Consider the following 20797-nt stretch of genomic DNA (forward strand, 5'->3'; position numbering starts at 1 on the left):
ATAAACGCCTTAACCACTAGGCTAACCAGCCGCCACATGTAATATGTTTATACACTTTAGGTAGAGGGTTTGGGGTTACCTATAGGTTAAGCGTACGCTTCTCACGCCGAAGACCTGGGGTACGGTTCCCTATGGTGCATTTTGTGAAGCAAATTTCTGGAGTCCCCGCCATGATGTTGCTGGAATATTGCTAAGTGCAGGGTAAAACTACGCTCACTGAGAGCAACAGAGCAGAGCAGACTCTGCACTGAATAAACGTACGCCGAGGCCTTTAGACATGAAGCATGAAGTTAGATCGGAGGAGGTACGTGTGTCTCGCCACATGATCACAGTCAGAACAACCACATGTACGTTCATTCATCTGAACATGACAACCCATACTATGAAATAGAGGACTAATATACTCGACAAAATTAGTTATGGTTACACGAAGCATGAAGTTAGATCGGAGGAGGTACGTGAGTCTCGCCACATGATCACAGTCAGAACAACCACATGTACGTTCATTCATCTGAACATGACAACCCATACTATGAAATAGAGGACTAATATACTCGACAAAATTAGTTATGGTTACATGAAGCATGAAGTTAGATCGGAGGAGGTACGTGAGTCTCGCCACATGATCACAGTCAGAACAACCACATGTACGTTCATTCATCTGAACATGACAACCCATACTATGAAATAGAGGACTAATATACTCGACAAAATTAGTTATGGTTACACGAAGCATGAAGTTAGATCGGAGGAGGTACGTGAGTCTCGCCACATGATCACAGTCAGAACAACCACATGTACGTTCATTCATCTGAACATGACAACCCATACTATGAAATAGAGGACTAATATACTCGACAAAATTAGTTATGGTTACATGAAAATTTTGAAAATATGAATAATGATCTATTTATTCATTAACGCACTCATGAAATATCAATCATAAAAATACCAACATCTCTAACTTATGTTGTCCAGTATACAAGGGCATCTTCACCCAACCCTACTATTACAGCTTAAAAAATTAAAAGTAATGTTTAATGTTTTTCCTCTCAAAGTTTACATTATCTGGCATAATGCATGTACATGTCAATCGCAAATGTCAAGAAATGCATTAAGGGCTATGTCTGACACAGATACTGACGCAAGAATTCCTAGGAAACATTTACTTGTGAAAGGAAAATAATTCAAACTTCAAAAAAACTTCATCAAACATCAAAATATACACATACGAAACGAGCGGTATGAACGGCAGATGCACTACATTTGACAAGTCATACTGTGTGAATGGCCTTCCAGCACTGTTCCTTACCAGACTCGTGGAAATTGTTGTCAGACGTCAAGTCATACCGGGCCACACTCACAGCGTATTTCAGGGCGAAGAATACACCTGTGGACAGCATAATAGGAGGCTCCCCCACAGCTGAGGAGAAAACAAACACGGATTAAGGACACCGAATCGGGTACACACACTACGTGCTTGTACGTAAAGAGCAATTGATGGCCACTCAGCTTGTGTTATCTGTGAATTCATTCCATGGTAGATCAAGCAGACCGTCTACAGAGCCAGCACATTCAAACTGCATTTACAGGAGTCGCCAGTGAGCTGTATTTACCGCCCACAAAGAGAAATGCAATCAATGGCGGGACTTCGTACTGGATTTGAAGAGAGTATAGAACAGTGACCACGGCAGATGTTGCGAACAGCAAAACTAGGACGCCTTGTAAAGTTTGTGTTTGAGTGTACGAACTGGGACGTATTGTGAAGGTTGTGTTTCGGTGTAAGAACTGGGACGCCTCATGAAGGTTGTGTTTGGGTGTAAGAACTAGGATACCTTATGAAGGTTGTGTTTGAGTGTAAGTACTAGGACGCCTTGTGAAGGTTGTGTTTGGGTGTAAGAACTAGGACACCTTATGAAGGTTGTGTTTGGGTGTAAGAACTAGGACGCCTTATGAAGGTTGTGTTTGAGTGTAAGTACCAGGACGGCTTATGAAGGTTGTGTTTGGGTGTAAGAACTAGGACGTCTTGTGAAGGTTGTGTTTGAGTGTAAAAAATAGGACGCCATATGAAGGTTGTGTTTGAGTGTAAGTACTAGGACGCCTTGTGAAGGTTGTGTTTGAGTATAAGAACTAGGACGCCTTATGAAGCTTGTGTTTGAGTGTAAGAGCTGGGAGCCCTTATGTAGGTTGTGTTTGGGTGTAAGAACTAGGACGCCCTGTGAAAGTTGTGTTTGAGTGTAAAAAATAGGACGCCATGTGAAGGTTGTGTTTGAGTGTAAAAAATAGGACGCCTTGTGAAGGTTGTGTTTGAGTGTAAGTACTAGGACGCCTTGTGAAGTTTGTGTTTGGGTGTAAGTACTAGGACGGCTTGTGAAGGTTGTATTTGCGTGTAAGAGCTGGGAGCCATTATGAAGTTTGTGTTTGGGTGTAAGTACTAGGACGCTTTATGAAGGTTGTGTTTGAGTGTAAAAAATAGGACGCCATATGAAGGTTGTGATTGAGTGTAAAAAATAGGACGCCATATGAAGGTTGTGTTTGAGTGTAAGTACTAGGACGCCATGTGAACGTTGTGATTGGGTGTAAGAACTAGGACACCTTATGAAGGTTGTGTTTGAGTGTAAGAACTAGGACGCCTTGTGATGGTTGTGTGTGGGTGTAAAAACTAGGCCGCCTTGTGAAGGTTGTGATTGAGTGTAAAAACTAGGACGCCTTATGAAGGTTGTGATTGAGTGTAAAGAATAGGACGCCATATAAAGGTTGTGTTTGAGTGTAAGAACTAGGACGCCTTGTGAAGGTTGTGTTTGGGTGTAAGAACTAGGCCGCCTTGTGAAGGTTGTGTTTGAGTGCAAAAAATAGGACGCCATATGAAGGTTGTGTTTGAGTGTATGAGCTGGGAGCCCTTATGTAGGTTGTGTTTGGGTGTAAGAACTAGGACGCCCTGTGAAAGTTGTGTTTGAGTGTAAAAAATAGGACGCCATGTGAAGGTTGTGTTTGAGTGTAAGTACTAGGACGCCTTGTGAAGGTTGTGTTTGAGTGTAAGAACTAGGACGCCTTGTGAAGGTTGTGTTTGAGTGTAAGAACTAGGACGCCTTATGAAGGTTGTGTTTGAGTGTAAGAACTAGGACGCCTTATGAAGGTTGTGTTTGAGTGTAAGAACTAGGACGTCCTGTGAAGGTTGTGTTTGAGTGTAAAGAATAGGACGCCATATGAAGGTTGTGTTTCAGTGTAAGAACTAGGACGCCTTGTGAAGGTTGTGTTTGGGTGTAAGAACTAGGACGTCTTATGAAGGTTGTGTTTGAGTGTAAGTACTAGGACGGCTTGTAAAGGTTGTGTTTGGGTGTAAGTACTAGGACGGCTTGTGAAGATTGTATTTGAGTGTAAGAACTAGGACGTCTTGTGAAGGTTGTGTTTGAGTGTAAGAACTAGGCCGCCTTGTCAAGCTTGTGATTGAGTGTAAAAACTAGGCCGCTTTGTGAAGGTTGTGATTGAGTGTAAGAACTAGGACGTCCTGTGAAGGTTGTGTTTGAGTGTAAGAACTAGGACGCCATATGAAGTTTGTGTTTCAGTGTAAAGAATATGACGCCTTGTGAAGGTTGTGTTTCAGTGTAAGAACTAGGACACCTTGTGAAGGTTGTGTTTGGGTGTAAGAACTAGGACGCCTTATGAAGGTTGTGTTTGAGTATGAGACCTAGGACGCCTTGTGAAGGTTGTATTCGGGTGTAAGAGCTGGGAGCCCTTATGTAGGTTGTGTTTGGGTGTAAGAACTAGGACGCTTTATGAAGGTTGTGTTTGGGTGTAAGAACTAGGACGCCTTGTGATGGTTGTGTGTGGGCGTAAAAACTAGTCCGCCTTGTGAAGGTTGTGATTGAGTGTAAAAACTAGGACGCCTTCTGAAGGTTGTGATTGAGTGTAAGAACTAGGACGTCCTGTGAAGGTTGTGTTTGAGTGGAAGAAATAGGACGCCATATGAAGGTTGTGATTGAGTGTAAAGAATAGGACGCCATATGAAGGTTGTGTTTCAGTGTAAGAACTAGGACGCCTTGTGAAGGTTGTGTTTGGGTGTAAGAACTAGGACGCCTTATGAAGGTTGTGTTTGAGTGTAAGAGCTGGGAGCCCTTATGAAGGTTGTGTTTGGGTGTAAAGTATAGGACGCCATATGAAGGTTGTGTTTGAGTGTAAGTACTAGAACGCCTTGTGTAGCTTGTGTTTGAGTGTAAGAGCTGGGAGCCCTTATGAAGGTTGTGTTTAGGTGTAAGAACTAGGACGCCCTGTGTAGGTCGTGTTTGAGTGCAAAAAATAGGACGCCATATGAAGGTTGTGATTGAGTGTAAAGTATAGGACGCCTTGTGAAGGTTTTGTTTGAGTATAAGAACTAGGACGCCTTATGAAGCTTGTGTTTGAGTGTAAGAGCTGGGAGCCCTTATGAAGGTTGTGTTTGAGTGTAAGAGCTGGGAGCCCTTATGAAGGTTGTGTTTGGGTGTAAAGTATAGGACGCCATATGAAGGTTGTGTTTGAGTGTAAGTACTAGAACGCCTTGTGTAGCTTGTGTTTGAGTGTAAGAGCTGGGAGCCCTTATGAAGGTTTTGTTTGGGTGTAAGAACTAGGACGCCCTGTGTAGGTTGTGTTTGAGTGTAAAAACTAGGACGCCTTATGAAGGTTGTGATTGAGTGTAAAGAATAGGACGCCATATAAAGGTTGTGTTTGAGTGTAAGAACTAGGACGCCTTGTGAAGGTTGTGTTTGGGTGTAAGAACTAGGCCGCCTTGTGAAGGTTGTGTTTGAGTGCAAAAAATAGGACGCCATATGAAGGTTGTGTTTGAGTGTATGAGCTGGGAGCCCTTATGTAGGTTGTGTTTGGGTGTAAGAACTAGGACGCCCTGTGAAAGTTGTGTTTGAGTGTAAAAAATAGGACGCCATGTGAAGGTTGTGTTTGAGTGTAAGTACTAGGACGCCTTGTGAAGGTTGTGTTTGAGTGTAAGAACTAGGACGCCTTGTGAAGGTTGTGTTTGAGTGTAAGAACTAGGACGCCTTATGAAGGTTGTGTTTGAGTGTAAGAACTAGGACGCCTTATGAAGGTTGTGTTTGAGTGTAAGACCTAGGACGTCCTGTGAAGGTTGTGTTTGAGTGTAAAAAAAAGGACGCCATATGAAGGTTGTGATTGAGTGTAAAAAATAGGACGCCATATGAAGGTTGTGTTTGAGTGTAAGAACTAGGACGTCTTATGAAGGTTGTGTTTGAGTGTAAGTACTAGGACGGCTTGTGAAGGTTGTGTTTGGGTGTAAGTACTAGGACGGCTTGTGAAGATTGTATTTGAGTGTAAAAACTAGGACGCCTTGTGAAGGTTGTGTTTGCGTGTAAGAGCTGGGAGCCATTATGAAGGTTGTGTTTGGGTGTAAGAACTAGGACGCTTTATGAAGGTTGTGTTTGGGTGTAAGAACTAGGACGCTTTATGAAGGTTGTGTTTGGGTGTAAGAACTAGGACGCCCTGTGAAAGTTGTGTTTGAGTGTAAAAAATAGGACGCCATGTGAAGGTTGTGTTTTAGTGCAAAGTATGGAAGTCCTGGAAAGTTTGAAATAATTTAACATGTAACATCTTGCATGTAGATGAATTGTTACCATCGTATGAATGCGGTAACAACTGTGCTATTAAAACTTCCAAGCAGAAAACTGTACAAGCACGCATAAAGGATCTGAGAGTCGACTGTACCGGATATCGTCCCTGTACATGATAAAGACTATAAGTTACAGTGAATATAGATTAGATGAAAGCATTAAACATGATCCAGCCAGTCTAGTGGCTGTGGGGCGCTGCTCTCTCCAGGTTGTCGGTTTGTACTCATGGTCTTATGTCTCTTTGAACAGTGTCATCTGTCAAATACCTTTAGATCCCCTTATCCCTTGTTGACATGGAGCATGGGGCAACAACGAGATCCTCCAATCGATCGGTATATCCTTACACGTCGGCGGCTTGTAGTCCTGATGAGAAACAGATTGTAGCAGACGAATTGATTGATTGAATTTAGTTCAATTTTAGCAATATTCCAGTGAACGCTTTACCCACTAGGTTACCCTCACTGCACCGACGAATAAACCTTAGCTGCTGCTGCTGTTGATGATGATGGGTTAAACATGCATAACAGTCAGCTGAAATACTGAATCAGTGATCCAATCAGAGTAACAGAGTGTGGTCTACCAGACACCGCACCGCTAAGGGCAGTGGTTTGCTATGTTTAGAGTTCTGCAATATTTTGACACTCGCCACAAAAGGGTGCCACAACCAAATGGCATACTCTGACCTTGGAAAATCAGTATGAGCGTTTAGGTATGCAAGGGAGTAACTCTTGCCTCTTGATTTTGCCTCTCATCAAGTATGTATGTGTGTGTGTGTGTGTGAGAGAGAGAGTGCGTGAGTGTGTGTGGATGGATGGATGCATGTATAAATGGATGGAAACTTATGGTGCTACTACTGTCTTTTAATTAATTGGAATGCAAGTGGTAACAGCATTCCATGTTTATTGTGTGAGTGCGTGTGTGTGTTTTGTGTGTGTGTTTTTTGTTGTTGTTTTTTTCTTTTTGTTTGGTTTTTTTTTGTTTTTTTTCTCTTTTTTCCTCTTGTTTTTTTAGCGTGCGCGCGCGCGTATGTGTATGTGTGTGTGCGCGCGCGCGCACATGTGTTGTTGCTGGTTTCAAGATCTTTTACAGACTCATTCACGGCCGGTTTAACAGATCTAACTTTGGAATCAACAAGTAATTATCGTCAATAATTAATATTTTGTATGACTGACAGCGATAATCAAACTGTGTTTGCTGTTTGACAATAACGATATGCATAAAGTGTTGCAACACAGTAGTTCTCATAGTATCAACATGTTACCGTTAGCTATGACAAAGAAACGTACCCAGACATGAATGTACCTTACTATCTGTTGTAAATAAGGTACATATCCTGATCAGCTGGCAAGAAGTACGAAACGGCATTAAAAAGGTCTCATTTTGCAGTTTTCTGCAGTGATTAGAGACATTTGACAAACGAAGCCATCAGCAGAACAACACACGAAAAGCTATCAGCAGAGAATCAAACGAGAAGCTATCAGCAGAGCATCGAACGAAAAGCTATACTACCGACAGAAAATAAGGGAACCAAGAAATTGAATGTAGATGACTTTGGCTGTGACAGGGTCCGTTATCGTGGCGTATCTCCGAAAAGCAACATCCAATGACAATGGAATTTCGCATAATGCATGCCCAGCACGTGCTACACGTGCATACAGAAGTTAACTCCTGTAAATGTACTGGAGAAGTCGCAATCACTAATGCAATAGAGATTGACACTTACTGACAGAAATGCCTCCGAGGCAGTATCTCGGTGAAGCAACAAAATGGAGAATTGTGGGGATGATAGAGGGGGGGGGGGACATCATTATGGGAAGTTGCCCGGCAGATGGGTAAATCAAAAAGTGTAATTTCACGCCTGCGGGATAAGTACCGTCAAACGGGTGGGGTTGCAACGAGACCTGGGCGTGGTAGACCAAAATCAACGACACCACGACAGGATCGTCTCATTACGTTAATTGCTGTACGAGATAGGTTTACATCGGCCCCTGCCATCAATAGAGAATTTCGCACACTCACTGGAAGACGCATTTCAACCTCAACCGTTAAAAACCTACTCTATCAAGCTCGTCTAAAAGCAAGACGGCCTTTTAAGGGTGTCACCCTTTCAGCTCACCATAAGCGCCAAAGATTGGCATGGGCTAGACAGCATCAGGGACGGGCTATGCGCCACTGACGTTACACCATGTTCTCTGATGAGTCAAGGTTTTGCCTACGATTCACAGATGTTAGAAAACGTTGTTGGCGTCGGAGCGGGGAGCGATATGCCAGAGCAGCAATTCTTGACCATGATCGATATGGAGGTAGTGGTGTCATGGTGTGGGGTGGGATTACACAGGACAGACGATCAGATTTGGTCATCATTAACGGAGCCATGACTGGTCAGCGATACGTTGACCAAATATTGCGTCCTGTTGTGGCTCCATTGGCTAGAGTTATCGGCCGAAATTTTGTATTCCAAGATGATAATGCCAGACCACATCGGGCTCGAATTGTCTCCGCTTATCTCCGACAAGAAGGTATCCAGACATTGGAATGGCCCTCTAAGTCCCCAGACCTGTCCCCAATTGAACATCTCTGGGACGTTCTTGGTCGAAGGGTGTACGCCAGGGACCCAGGACCCGCCAACCTGGCCCAGCTTGGTGCAGCTCTCCAAGAGGAATGGCGGGCAATACCACGGGCAACCATCCGGAAATTGATTAACAGCATGCCATCAAGGTGCCGTGAATGTGTTGCCCAACATGGTGGACACACCAGATATTGAACTTGACGCCTAAAATTGATTTAGTGGATATTTAAAGCAGTTTCAAATTCGCTATTATTTTATTAGTTCCCTTATTTCTTGTCGGTAGTATATCAGCAGAGCATCAAACGAGAAGCTATCAGCAGAACAACAAACGAAAAGCTATCAGCAGAGAATCAAACGAGAAGATATCAGCAGAGCATCAAACGAGAAGCTATCAGCAGAACAACAAACGAAAAGCTATCAGCAGAGAATCAAACGAGAAGATATCAGCAGAGCATCAAACGAGAAGCTATCAGCAGAACAACAAACGAAAAGCTATCAGCAGAGAATCAAACGAGAAGATATCAGCAGAGCATCAAACGAGAAGCTATCAGCAGAACAACAAACGAAAAGCTATCAGCAGAGCATCGAACGAAAAGCTATCAGCAGAGAATCAAACGAAAAGCTATCAGCAGAGAATCAAACGAAAAGCTATCAGCAGAGAATCAAACGAAAAGCTATCAGCAGAGAATCAAACGAAAAGCTATCAGCAGAGAATCAAACGAAAAGCTATCAGCAGAGCATCGAACGAAAAGCTATCAGCAGAGAATCAAACGAAAAGCTATCAGCAGAGAATCAAACGAAAAGCTATCAGCAGAGCATCAAACGAAAAGCTATCAGCAGAGAATCAAACGAAAAGCTATCAGCAGAGAATCAAACGAAAAGCTATCAGCAGAGAATCAAACGAAAAGCTATCAGCAGAGAATCAAACGAAAAGCTATCAGCAGAGCATCAAACGAAAAGCTATCAGCAGAGCATCGAACGAAAAGCTATCAGCAGAGAATCAAACGAAAAGCTATCAGCAGAGAATCAAACGAAAAGCTATCAGCAGAGCATCAAACGAAAAGCTATCAGCAGAGAATCAAACGAAAAGCTATCAGCAGAGAATCAAACGAAAAGCTATCAGCAGAGAATCAAACGAAAAGCTATCAGCAGAGCATCGAACGAAAAGCTATCAGCAGAGAATCAAACGAAAAGCTATCAGCAGAGAATCAAACGAAAAGCTATCAGCAGAGCATCGAACGAAAAGCTATCAGCAAAGCATCAAACAAAAAGCTATCAGCAGAACATCAAAGGAAAGAAGACGTACCCATGTACTGTTGTTGAGGACCCTGCCTGTGACGTCATCATACACAACTCTCTCCATCAGCAGCCCTCCCACGCCCATTAGGAAGGCGCCCTCGATCTGGCCTACATCCACTACTGGGTTTAAGCTGCAACACCAGTTCTTGTTAGGTGACTTTAAATGGGACTTTGAAATGGTTAAGTCTGTCTGTCTGGTTGGCTACACTTCAACATCTAATATATACTTTAAGCTGAGCAGCCACAGTTTTAGTCGCACAGTGGCAGGTGTCAGACACAGGAACTACACGTACTTGTTAGTATGACGTGACAGGGATCTGACCATGGACCTCTACTACTCAGACCACGCAGACAGTCAGTCGTCAAACAGAAGGAAATATGTACTCTGTACTGTACACTGTACCGATATGAGACACTAAACTTAGGGCGTTGGTCTGACGAGCGAGCACTTTAACCACGGTGCTCCCATGCTGCCCCATTCACATATACAATAGTTATCTAACCGATATTACATACGCCGGAGAGTACCTCCATGCCACGTATGCACAAGTAGGTAGGTAACATTTTAAGGCGACCTTGGACCTTGAAAGGCCTACATGCGCCCAACACAAACTTTTGTATATACTGAACCAAAAAGGTTTAGCACCCTGGTGTAAATGAGCCTTTAAAATGGTAATCCTGCTCCAAAATGTCTGAAAACTCAAACGTTTACACTGTCAAATCTCTTGGCATTGATGCATGACGAAAAATCGAAATGCACGTGCATGTTGATGGTAATCATGGGAAATACATTTTTCCTGTGTCACACAGAACAAAACCATCCAGTGGTCGAAGCTTTAATACACACATATTAAAACATTCACCAGAACGTCAAAAACGGTAAACTTTTCAAGCATTCAGCATGGGCCGTAGAAGAGGCATGCCTGAAAATCAGCGACACGAAGCCATTGGGAGACTGCAGGCTGGTCGAACCTTTCAGGAAGTAGCGTGTCATTTCAATGTGAACAGGACCACGATTTCAGGTCTCTGGGCAACAACGCCCAGGGAAGATCGATATTTAGTGAAGTCATCTCGACGTCACTGGTTTGCCAGTGCACCAAAGTTGGCCCGCGAATTGCAACATGCTACAGACACTAGTGTTCACCCTCTAACTGTCATGAATCGCCTACACGCCGCCAGACTGCATGTCCGACGGCCAATGGTTGGTATACCCTTGACTCAAAGTCACAGAGAGGCACGTTTACAATGGGCACGCATTCATCAACGATAGCGTCTTACACATTGGAACATTACATTATTCACGGACGAATCACGATTCTGCGTTGATTTTGCTGACGGGAGACGTCGGGTATGCCGTCGAGCAGGTGCTTGTTATGATGTGAATAACGTCATTGAACATGACGGATATGGCAGATAGCATTATGGTTTGGGCTGGGATCCATGCCGGGGTAAAATGGACTTGAATGTTGTCCGGGGAAACCTCAATGCAAAACGATAATGTTATGAAATCATCAGACCAGTTGTTATCCCGTTTTTGCAACAAAATCATGGCTTTACGTTTCAGCAGGATAAGGCTAGGCCACACACCGCCATGCTAACCAGGAACCTTCTTCAACAGCACAATGTTCAACCTCTGCAGTGGCCAGCAAGATTCCCAGACCTCTCTCCCACAAAGCATGTTTGGGATATTCCTATCATGAAGGTCCGAGAATTTCGCCCCCATATCGATAACCTCCGTCTCCTTGAATTTGCACTCGTACGGGAATGGGGAAACATTAACGTTGGTGAGCTCAGAGCAGTCGTTGACAGCATGAGACGTCGATGCACATCTGTGATTCAGGCCAATGGAGGTTACACACGATACTGACATTTGTGGCCTCAGACCCCCTTCTCGAGTTTGGGAGTGTGGAGACGTTGGGAACACAGAACACGGCTTTTGGTGATTTTCTAGCCGATAGATGAAATGCAACAATAGCAAAATTTGCAAATACAAAAATAATTTTGGTATCATAAGATTTCTGTCATTTTGCATACGAGCGTACTAAACATTTTTGGTTGAGTATATTTATGACCAGTTAAATCATGTCACTTGTCACTTTAACGAGAAAGTCAAACACATCTGTTTGTATGCAACTATACGTTTAGTTATCGTCAAGTATTGTGTTCATTTCAAAAATGTTTTGTTGAGCATGACGTGGTGTGTCATGAGCTTGGCATTCAACGAGATAGTGCTGAAGTGTTCCTGGGAGTATATGGTACAGCATTCACAATGGGAGAGGTCTTTACCTAAAATACTTCTATACGCCCTCACTCCACAATGCCCTAGCCTGACGCGAGTTCATGCACAACGTACCATGATAGTATCGTACCTTAGAGTGGTCAGGAGAAGCTAACGTTTGTTGGAGTTACTGGCACACCCCGAACGTGAATCGTGTTAGTCGTCAGTAGCTAACTTACTCACCTTTCGCCACAGTCGTAGATGATGTCCACTCTTTTAATGTGGTTTTCCCCCGTCAGAACATCTAGCTCCACCTCACTAGCCCCAACGGCGTAGACACAGTAGGCAGGGGAGTAGGCACCTCCTTGACATTCGGGTTTCCATCTGAAAAATTAATTGTAAAGTTTCGTCAGTTTTATCACCAAATCAGTTACATGTGAAGGCTCAGGTAACATGTTTTCAAGCGTGGTTGGTGAATTGTGTGACATAAATATGTCATTAATCATTACACAATTGAACCACTGCACCTAACAGACAGAACCAACGTACAGACGCTGACACAACACGACCTTTCGCGATAGAACAATCCTCATCACGTCATAGAGAATACATGCATTTCGTAAACTGTTACTGGTCAAGATCCGTCAGATGGATGTTTATCTGCAAGCTGATTGGCACCTATGCCGTTTTCCCATCCGTGTTATATAGTCTTTGACCCTGTATGTGGGTCGGTTAGAAACAATACTGGCCGTATTACAAATAACTAAATGTCAGTTCTAGTGACTCGGCTGATTGAGTAGAAATGCACCACGCCGTCATGTATTGCTGTTCATGATATTGATCACTGAATGTTCTGTCCCAGGCTTGACTATTTACAGCCTAGCGTCACAGTAGAACACATAAAACAAAATAATAACGCATTTTGCAATGGTTTGGTCAATTTAATTGCCCTTCACTGAACAAAAATGAGTATTGCCTACTTGTGTTTTGCTGCCAGTTCGATGCCTAGTTTGGAGCATTCCCTGACGACACTAAGCCAACTAGCACCTTCACCAAGAGTCTTCCTGGCTGGTGCCATCCTCTCCTTTAGAACCTCACAGCAGCGCAAAGCAGACTTAACAAGACAGATGAAATACATAGAGCATCGTACCTTGGTGACAATAATAGAGATGAAATACATATAGCATCGTACCTTGGTGACAATAATAGAGATGAAATACATATAGCACTGTACCTTGGTGACAATAATAGAGATGAAATACATATAGCACTGTACCTTGGTTTCCACAACAGAGAGGAAATACATATGGTATCGAACCTTAGTGACGTTATCCACAACTCGATACCATCTAAGGTTCCAGGTATTCCTTCTATGAGCAAAGATTCATATGTTCAATCTGCTTGTCATGAGTCAATCTCATGTGACTGTATTGCATTGTTGTATCTTACATGAACATATGCCGGACACACGGGGAAATGAATTTTAAGATCGTCCAGAAGTTTGTGAAACTTAGGCGGAGATAGATCGTCGTATAGTGGACATATTTTTATTGTGCTTCATGTTTGTTGTTGACGTAGGTGTGTCTGTAGCAACTGGATCTTATCCGGGGTAATAATATGCCTGCTTTGACTATAAATGCACATATTACTATTATTATAACTTACAGAATGTATTGAACGTTTCATGTGAGTCATGATCAGATCAGGAAATAAATTCTGTATTCGCCAGCCACATTCTACTCTTTTGAGTTTGGGTTCTTCTGTTTAGCCTTTGGCATTCATGTTTTATGTGAGTACACTGGGAGTATATAAACTGTGAAGGTCGTATTGCAAAGGTCAAATTAATGCACGCTTCAGGTTTTGTTTGACCTTCATTCTGCAAACTTTCATGATGATATAAGCTCACACAAATTAAAAGTAAAATGTGCATTCTGCGAGTCGTTTATATTTGGAAAGACGTTTTACACATATATAGTACGTTTGGTAGAGTATTCAAACTAGCAGCCACGCTAGAACGGGGAATATAACAGTTGATGGGTGCTGACATGAGGGAGTATATGCCAAACGTACTCTTGTGGAACATCTTGTTGATTTTACACAGGTTCACATAGAGTCAGTATCATTAACACCTTGAAATCACATATAGGACGTGAAAATGGCCAAGACGACAATCAAAGTGGTTTAAGTAGCTGATTATGAACCTGTGGCGATTACTAAGTTTACTAACAACTGACAACTCATCGAAAAGAAAAGCTCTAAAGTTCATATTAAAAACAAACTGCATTAGATGAAGCTCGGTCATTTGTATCACAATACCTACTTGGACAGCTAGTTCGCTGGTGGAGCTGCCCGCTGTAGGGAAGTTGTTAACGCCAACATGGGATGTGTTGGGGCGGACCTTGATTCTGGAGGTAGGTATACCCAAACTGCTGGCCACTGCCTGAGCTACCTGCATAATAGTAGAATTAGCGTGAATTCTGGGATGTCACATCGATCACAGTATCTGAGCTAGTCATTAGACGATTTCTATAATATCATGTTATCACCATGTACAACCTACACCCTCTTTCACCTCTTAATACCTGGAGCAAAGGGTATGGCAAGCCGTTTTCACCTTTCGTGTGTAATTACTGATATGGTCAACCGTAGTAAAATATACATGTATTAGATTTAAAGATATCAATCATATCAGTAAATGATTCAAGATATCTTGAATAAGATAAGTTGCTGGCATTCAAAGCAGAATTACTCATACCTTTAAACAAACAAAAACATCATATTGTACATTGTCATATCAGAAATTAATGCAGAATATCTTAACACAATATAAACATATCCACAAAAGCAATCAGACATCGCGCATTGTCCTGACTATATTTCATGGTTTGTAACCATCAGACCCGCCCATACACCTCAATACAGTTTCATTCTCGAGGGGAATATTAATCTACCCAAACATTTATCTTCGAGTGCTTTCCAAACAAAAATACACAACCTAACTTGATTTTCATTGTGTGAAGAACGTGTTGTGTATGAAATGATATATTGTTTGTGTACGTTTTAGAGAAAGACGTGATATGGAGCATCTGCTGAAAACACATTCAACCTCAAAGCTTGTCACGACACACGTAAGACAAAACATGTGTATGACCTTTGTATACAGTCCCTGTCCCATCTCCACGCCCCCTTGAATGACACTGACGGTCCCGTCGACTTCATATATAGCGACATCTACAGTGTAGCCGACATGGTTGTATATGACACTGAACTTCACAGGTGTCATGGCCAGACCTCGTTTCTTCCACTTTTGCTCCTGAAACACAAAGGTACATCGCATGTATAGCCAGTACCTTCATGGAAATACATGTACAGCCAGCGCCTTCACAAAAACACTTGCTGCAACATATGTACAGCAGAGCCGTCTGCTACAACAGATGTGCTGTCAGTTCCTTCATGGCAACACACGCTACAACAGATGTGCAGTCAGTGCCTTCATGGCAACACACGCTACAACAATGTCTTCATGCCAACCCTCGATTTAAAAGATGTACAAACATGGCGACTGGTACTGAGCCACAAACCCTAAAAATTCTGTTTCACCTTCCAGGCCAGATGTCCTCATACAAAGGAAGAACTCGGTATAGTTGTTCTTTTCTGCATCACAATGCACGTAAACTTTGTGCAGCAGATCTGTGCCGATGACACAGGTCACTTCACATGACACTCTTTTCTGTACATTGAAATCAACGTCGTGAGTCTGGCCAACTTCTTTGGCTCTTTTACGAAATCTGCAGAATGGCGTGCTTTCTAAAATGGCATCCTAGAGGAAGATGAGACAAATATAGTCTGGTTCATAATTATTGAGAATTTTTCTTCTTGCTTTGAGCTATCCTAACACCACAACTGATTCACTGATACTTAAAACTAAGTAATGGTATAAGGGAGGTAACTCATCTTGGCCTACTGAGTATAGTACAATTAGAGTTACCTCCCCTGAATTTGTAGCAGACGTCATTTTCCTCAGCACTGTCAACAATGTCTGCTGAAGATAAAAGAAGGTTGATTTTTGAGTTGTGTAATCAAGGAATTGATGATGGAAATACATTGGCAGAGAGAACAGGAACTCCTCTTTCTACTGTGTATAGGATTAGGAAGAATTTTAAAGAGGGAAAGGATTTTGGGCACCAGAAAGGAGCAGGGAGACCCAGAAAATTGGACTTCTCAGATCGCGTCCGGCTGGGAATTTTAGTGTCTAAAAAGCAAAGGGCAAGCATCTCCAACATCAGGTATGAAATGATAGAAAGGGGATCAACAGTTGTATCAATATCTACAGTTAGAAGAAATTTGATTGATCTTGAATGGGAGAAAAAGACTGGAATTCCTTCTCCTCTCATGAAACAAGAACATAAAGACAGGCGTGTTGAGTGGTGTTTGGTACATGAAAACTTTGACTGGGAAAATGTGATTTTTACTGATGAAAGCTCAATATGGGTATATCCCAATAATGTGAAAATATGGACAAAGTCTGCGTCAGCACCGTTGTATCGACGACCTAAATACAGCCCAAAGTTTCATGTATGGGGAGGGATATCCTTATTAGGAACGACCCCGCTGTGTGTGTTTGAGGGAAATCTGACAAGTCAACGCTACACTAACATATTAGATAATTTTCTCCTTCCAAGTGCACATGTGTTTTATGGAAATGACTGGATTTTGCAGCAGGATAATGATCCTAAACACACCGCAAAACATGCCAAGCAGTGGTTTCAGGAGAAAAATGTGACTACATTACCATTTCCTGCATATAGTCCTGACTTAAATCCCATTGAGAACATTTGGGGGATGATGAAGGAATGTGTGAATCAAAAGGGGTTGACAAAAATTGAAGACATGAAGAGAGAAGTGGTCCGATACTGGGACAGCATAACTCACGAGACACTAACCTCTCTGATAGGAAGTATGCCTACCCGTCTTAGACTGTGCCGTGAAGCTCAAGGAGACTTGATAAAATATTAAATTGTTACCTACACAACATGAAAAGGTCAGTTCACTTTCACAATACATTCAATTTTATCTGATTTGTTCTCGTTTAATAATATGAAATGCTTTAGCTATTCTCAATAATTTTGAACCATACTGTAATTATTGTACTTTGTCTTACACAGTTTCCATGTTAAACAAACTACGCCGTCCTAACTTACATAACAGTTTTATTATTATCATTGTTACCTTGTTGAAGACGTCGAGCTCTTCCTTGCGTCTCTGGATTTCGGCAGTCTCCAGTAGCTTTGTCCACAGCCTGCCTAGAATGCAGTGCTTCATCTCATACCCCAAAGATGAAATCTGTTAAACAGAGACAAGGAAGGTTTCGCTGCTATAGTCTGTTTGCCGTGAAAACTTACCGATGAATTTCACTTTAAACCAAGAAGTAACTCAAAGTGAAAGTATGATTGCGAATCCTCATAACTTTACCTTGCTAAATACACATTTAAATCTCAGAATCTTATTCTACTTTGCATAAAGTTGTTTAACAAACGATCATAGTTTCAAATCACTACTACTGGTTAGTGTTACAGGGAAGTAAGCACAGTAGTTGGAACAGTGAACGGTATGTGATGAGCCTTAACTCTGACCAAACCAACTTGCTCTGGGTGTTTCATTAAACGCACGTACACCCTTGTAATGTAAACCAGTAATAACGATCTGAAACTATGATCGCTAGTTAAACAACTTTTATCCTAAGTTGTATAAAATTCTAAGATTTAAATGTATAATTGGCAGGGTAAAATTATGAGGATTCGCAATCTTAATTTCACTTTATTCGATTCACCTTTTTGTTTAAAGTGAGATTCATCGGTATGTTTTCACCGCAAACAGACTATAATTACATCGAAAGTTGTATGTTATCAATTATAACCAAAATACAAATATCGTGAAGGCAGTATATCTTGTATCCGTATGACAGGCTACAGTCGTAATGTTACAGGAATACTTGGATGATACACGAAAACGTATCATCCGCGAGAGTGAGTTTAGTTTTACGCCGTAGTCAGCAATATTCCAGCTATATGGCAGCGGTCTGTAAATAATCAGACCTGGACCAGACGATCCAGTGATTAACAGCATGAGCATCGATATGCACAACTGGGAATCTATGCCATTTGTCAATCAAGTCAGCGAGCCTTACCACCCGATCCCGTTAGTCGCCTCTTACGACAAGCATAATCGCCTTTTGTGGCAATCATGGGTTGCTGAAGACCTATTCTACCCCTGACCTTCACAGGTAGCGTATCACCCGAAGACAATGTAGAGTAACGGAGGCCAGCTGCAAGTCGTCGACGAGGCGCATCAGCGCTTTAACGTCACGACTACACAACCGCAAATATGACGCAGCAGGGGTGGATTCTCGGAGCTCCCGTATTGTTACGTTATAAGTGGAATATTTTGGATGCATTGCATCAGCCCAACGGCTGATCGTCAAGTCCGTTGTTCGTGAAATTACAAATTACTAAATGGTATTTCTCTAGAGAATACTTACGGCCAATGAACAATATTGTTCTTTTCTGATTCAGATGGCAGTGACAGTGAATGAATCAACACAGACGAAAACGTAATATTGTAACGTGATATTTTGTCCCTTGGCACATATTTATGTTTCCATGACTACAAGTTATTCTTTCATTACATTATTTTAATAGTAGTAACATCTTATTTCTGTTTCCTATTTTGAATAACAACACTGGTTACATGTTAACAGGGCCAGCAAGAAGTTTCAGTTATCAGCCCTGTAGGTTTCCTCTTTTATTTAGGAGTCTCATACACTGTATTAAGGAATGCAATTGAATGTATCATTCGTCTACGAGCTCTACCAGTCTACCGTTTTGTCACATACGTCGTCACCTTCCGCACTGACGTCAATCTTTCTATCCCATTTCGAGAGGTGTGTGCCTCAAATCTACAACTAACGTCGTAAAGCTTAAGCATGACAAGAGTGACGCAGAAATTGTCACAGACAATAACTGTGAACAAAATCAGTAGCAACGCATGTCCCATACAGTCAATTAACCAATAGTGTAAACACCAAAGTCCACACAGGCGTTTGCCAACACTATGGCAGATGGAAGACTCCGGTAAATTATCCAGTGGAATTCAGCAACATGAAGATTCCGTCCAATTGGAAATAAAGAAATTAAAAACTTCAGATTCTTTGTTTACCTTTGATTTTACCGACGATCAGTGGTGCTTACAAACACGAGAGTTGGTGGGGATGGATGACTAAACATTGATTATAATGGGGAATGTACAGAAATGATAGCCTTACAAAAGTAATACTGGAGAGTACAATTATCAATAATAGATCCATAAAATACATATTTTGATGAATTGGATAAATTACTAAAAATCTCTTCAGAAGCTTGATCGAAAATTCGTTGTTCTACATGAGGTAGGTATGCAGGACATATCTTTTGTCTAAGCCATAACTCATTGATACCAATGTTAGATCAAATATTCTTCGACTCATAAGCCCAGGTATTAACACCATGGTCTCTACTTCCGAATATAAAACATTCATCCAATTTCGAAGGACAAGATTATTTGTGTGAGGCAACTTGCACCAATACTTTATGACGATAAATTGTCACTGATATATGAGAGGAAAACGCCCTAATTCTCCTTAAACCATAGAATTTCATGTACATTTGTAGCTCCTAACAATCTTTAACAAAAACCTAAGTGCAATCTTTCTATATTAACTGCTTACAACGTTGCCTGGAGCGCAAAAACTCAATTCTTTGGGTTAAGTGCGACTTGTTGCAAAGCATTACACTTAGAGAGTACTGAGGGCTTGTTCAACTTCTTAAATCACAACCACGTGTAAGCCCGGGCTTTTTTTCATATTGGTAGCTACGCCCGTGCCTGTAAGTGTTTTCCCTTTCGCAGGTGCTTGTTGATTTCTTCCTTGGACATGGACGGATAACATATATCATTAACCCATACGGTAATGCGGTAGTCATACTTTTCGCACTGACAACCAGGAATCAGTCTTTAAGAGATTACGGTCTAGGTGAAGTGGGTTGAAATATCAGTGTACTGACATGTAGGTGTCTGCGTGCACTATGCTATGGACACCGGCTTATTAATCCCAATCATTACATATTTCAAACAGCATGGACATTTCAGAACATCCTCTTCTGTCAACACAATCAACGGTCACACCTGGCCCTCGCCATACAGGTTCCTCTCTTTCACAACATCCGGGTCCATTCGCAGGAAGCTGGCCACGTGTTCCATCACTGACTCGATGATGAAGCCGGCTGGATAGTTGCCTGAAAAGTGAGGACACTATCTTTGTGATATGGTTTACTGACCTCTTTCATCTGAATTGCAGCGTCCAGATTATTTGAGAAAACATGCTATTGTAGGCATTTGTTAAAAACATTAGACATAGAGCTTACATCCAACTCAGTCGGGTGACTCTTGTTCATGTTCTCTGGTAATGAGTCAGTAATAAGTCATTACTGAAATATCATGACCGGTCTTAGAGTGATGCGCTATTTCTAGGCAACAGCAACTCTGGATTGGCTTGCAGATAACGCAGGTTTCCGAGAAACGCTTCATTTTCCCGCATGTGACGCTTGTGCATACATTAATTTTACGTTATGCTACACTAGGATACCCTTAAACAGATGTTGCCCAATACAATCCATTGCCCGAGTAGATGTTTTGGAGATTTAAAGTCAATACGTTAACAGACGGGCAATTGTTGAATAGGGCAGTTGTAGTTCCAGGAAATGTTTGAATTCCACTTTAGCCTGGTGTGACGTATGTATGAACAGAGCTAGTTGTCATTACCAGAATAACTTAAAGAACATGTTTCAGTTCTACGCCGCTCAAGTCTTATAACGTACAGACCTCAGTGACCTCAGTATGTTGATGATATTGTGAATACCTGGAGCCCTCATAGACTGGCTGGTTGGTTTGTTGGTTTTGCACAGTATAATCCTCACTCGTCTGTTGGGACAGAAGTAACCTGGATAACAGACATAAAGCGAATCAAATATACATTTACTGCTTTGTATTAAAATGACCTAATGAGAT

General features: G+C 41.9%; 1 protein-coding gene across 1 annotated transcript in view; it reads right to left on the reverse strand.

Annotated features, from left to right (window-relative positions):
* Positions 1–20797, reverse strand: part of LOC137285306 (uncharacterized) — a 52299-nt gene that overhangs the window by 815 nt on the left and 30687 nt on the right. The window contains exons 24-33 of the mRNA XM_067817640.1: positions 20649–20729; positions 19916–20025; positions 16928–17041; positions 14850–15011; positions 14019–14147; positions 12679–12812; positions 11942–12082; positions 9488–9611; positions 5879–5975; positions 1313–1423 (exon numbers count right to left, since the gene is read on the reverse strand). Coding sequence (XP_067673741.1) covers positions 1313–1423; positions 5879–5975; positions 9488–9611; positions 11942–12082; positions 12679–12812; positions 14019–14147; positions 14850–15011; positions 16928–17041; positions 19916–20025; positions 20649–20729 — 1203 coding nt within the window. The remainder of the gene's footprint in view (positions 1–1312; positions 1424–5878; positions 5976–9487; positions 9612–11941; positions 12083–12678; positions 12813–14018; positions 14148–14849; positions 15012–16927; positions 17042–19915; positions 20026–20648; positions 20730–20797) is intronic.

This window comes from Haliotis asinina, chromosome 5 (genome assembly GCF_037392515.1).
Source record: "Haliotis asinina isolate JCU_RB_2024 chromosome 5, JCU_Hal_asi_v2, whole genome shotgun sequence".
Lineage (NCBI taxonomy): Eukaryota > Metazoa > Mollusca > Gastropoda > Lepetellida > Haliotidae > Haliotis > Haliotis asinina.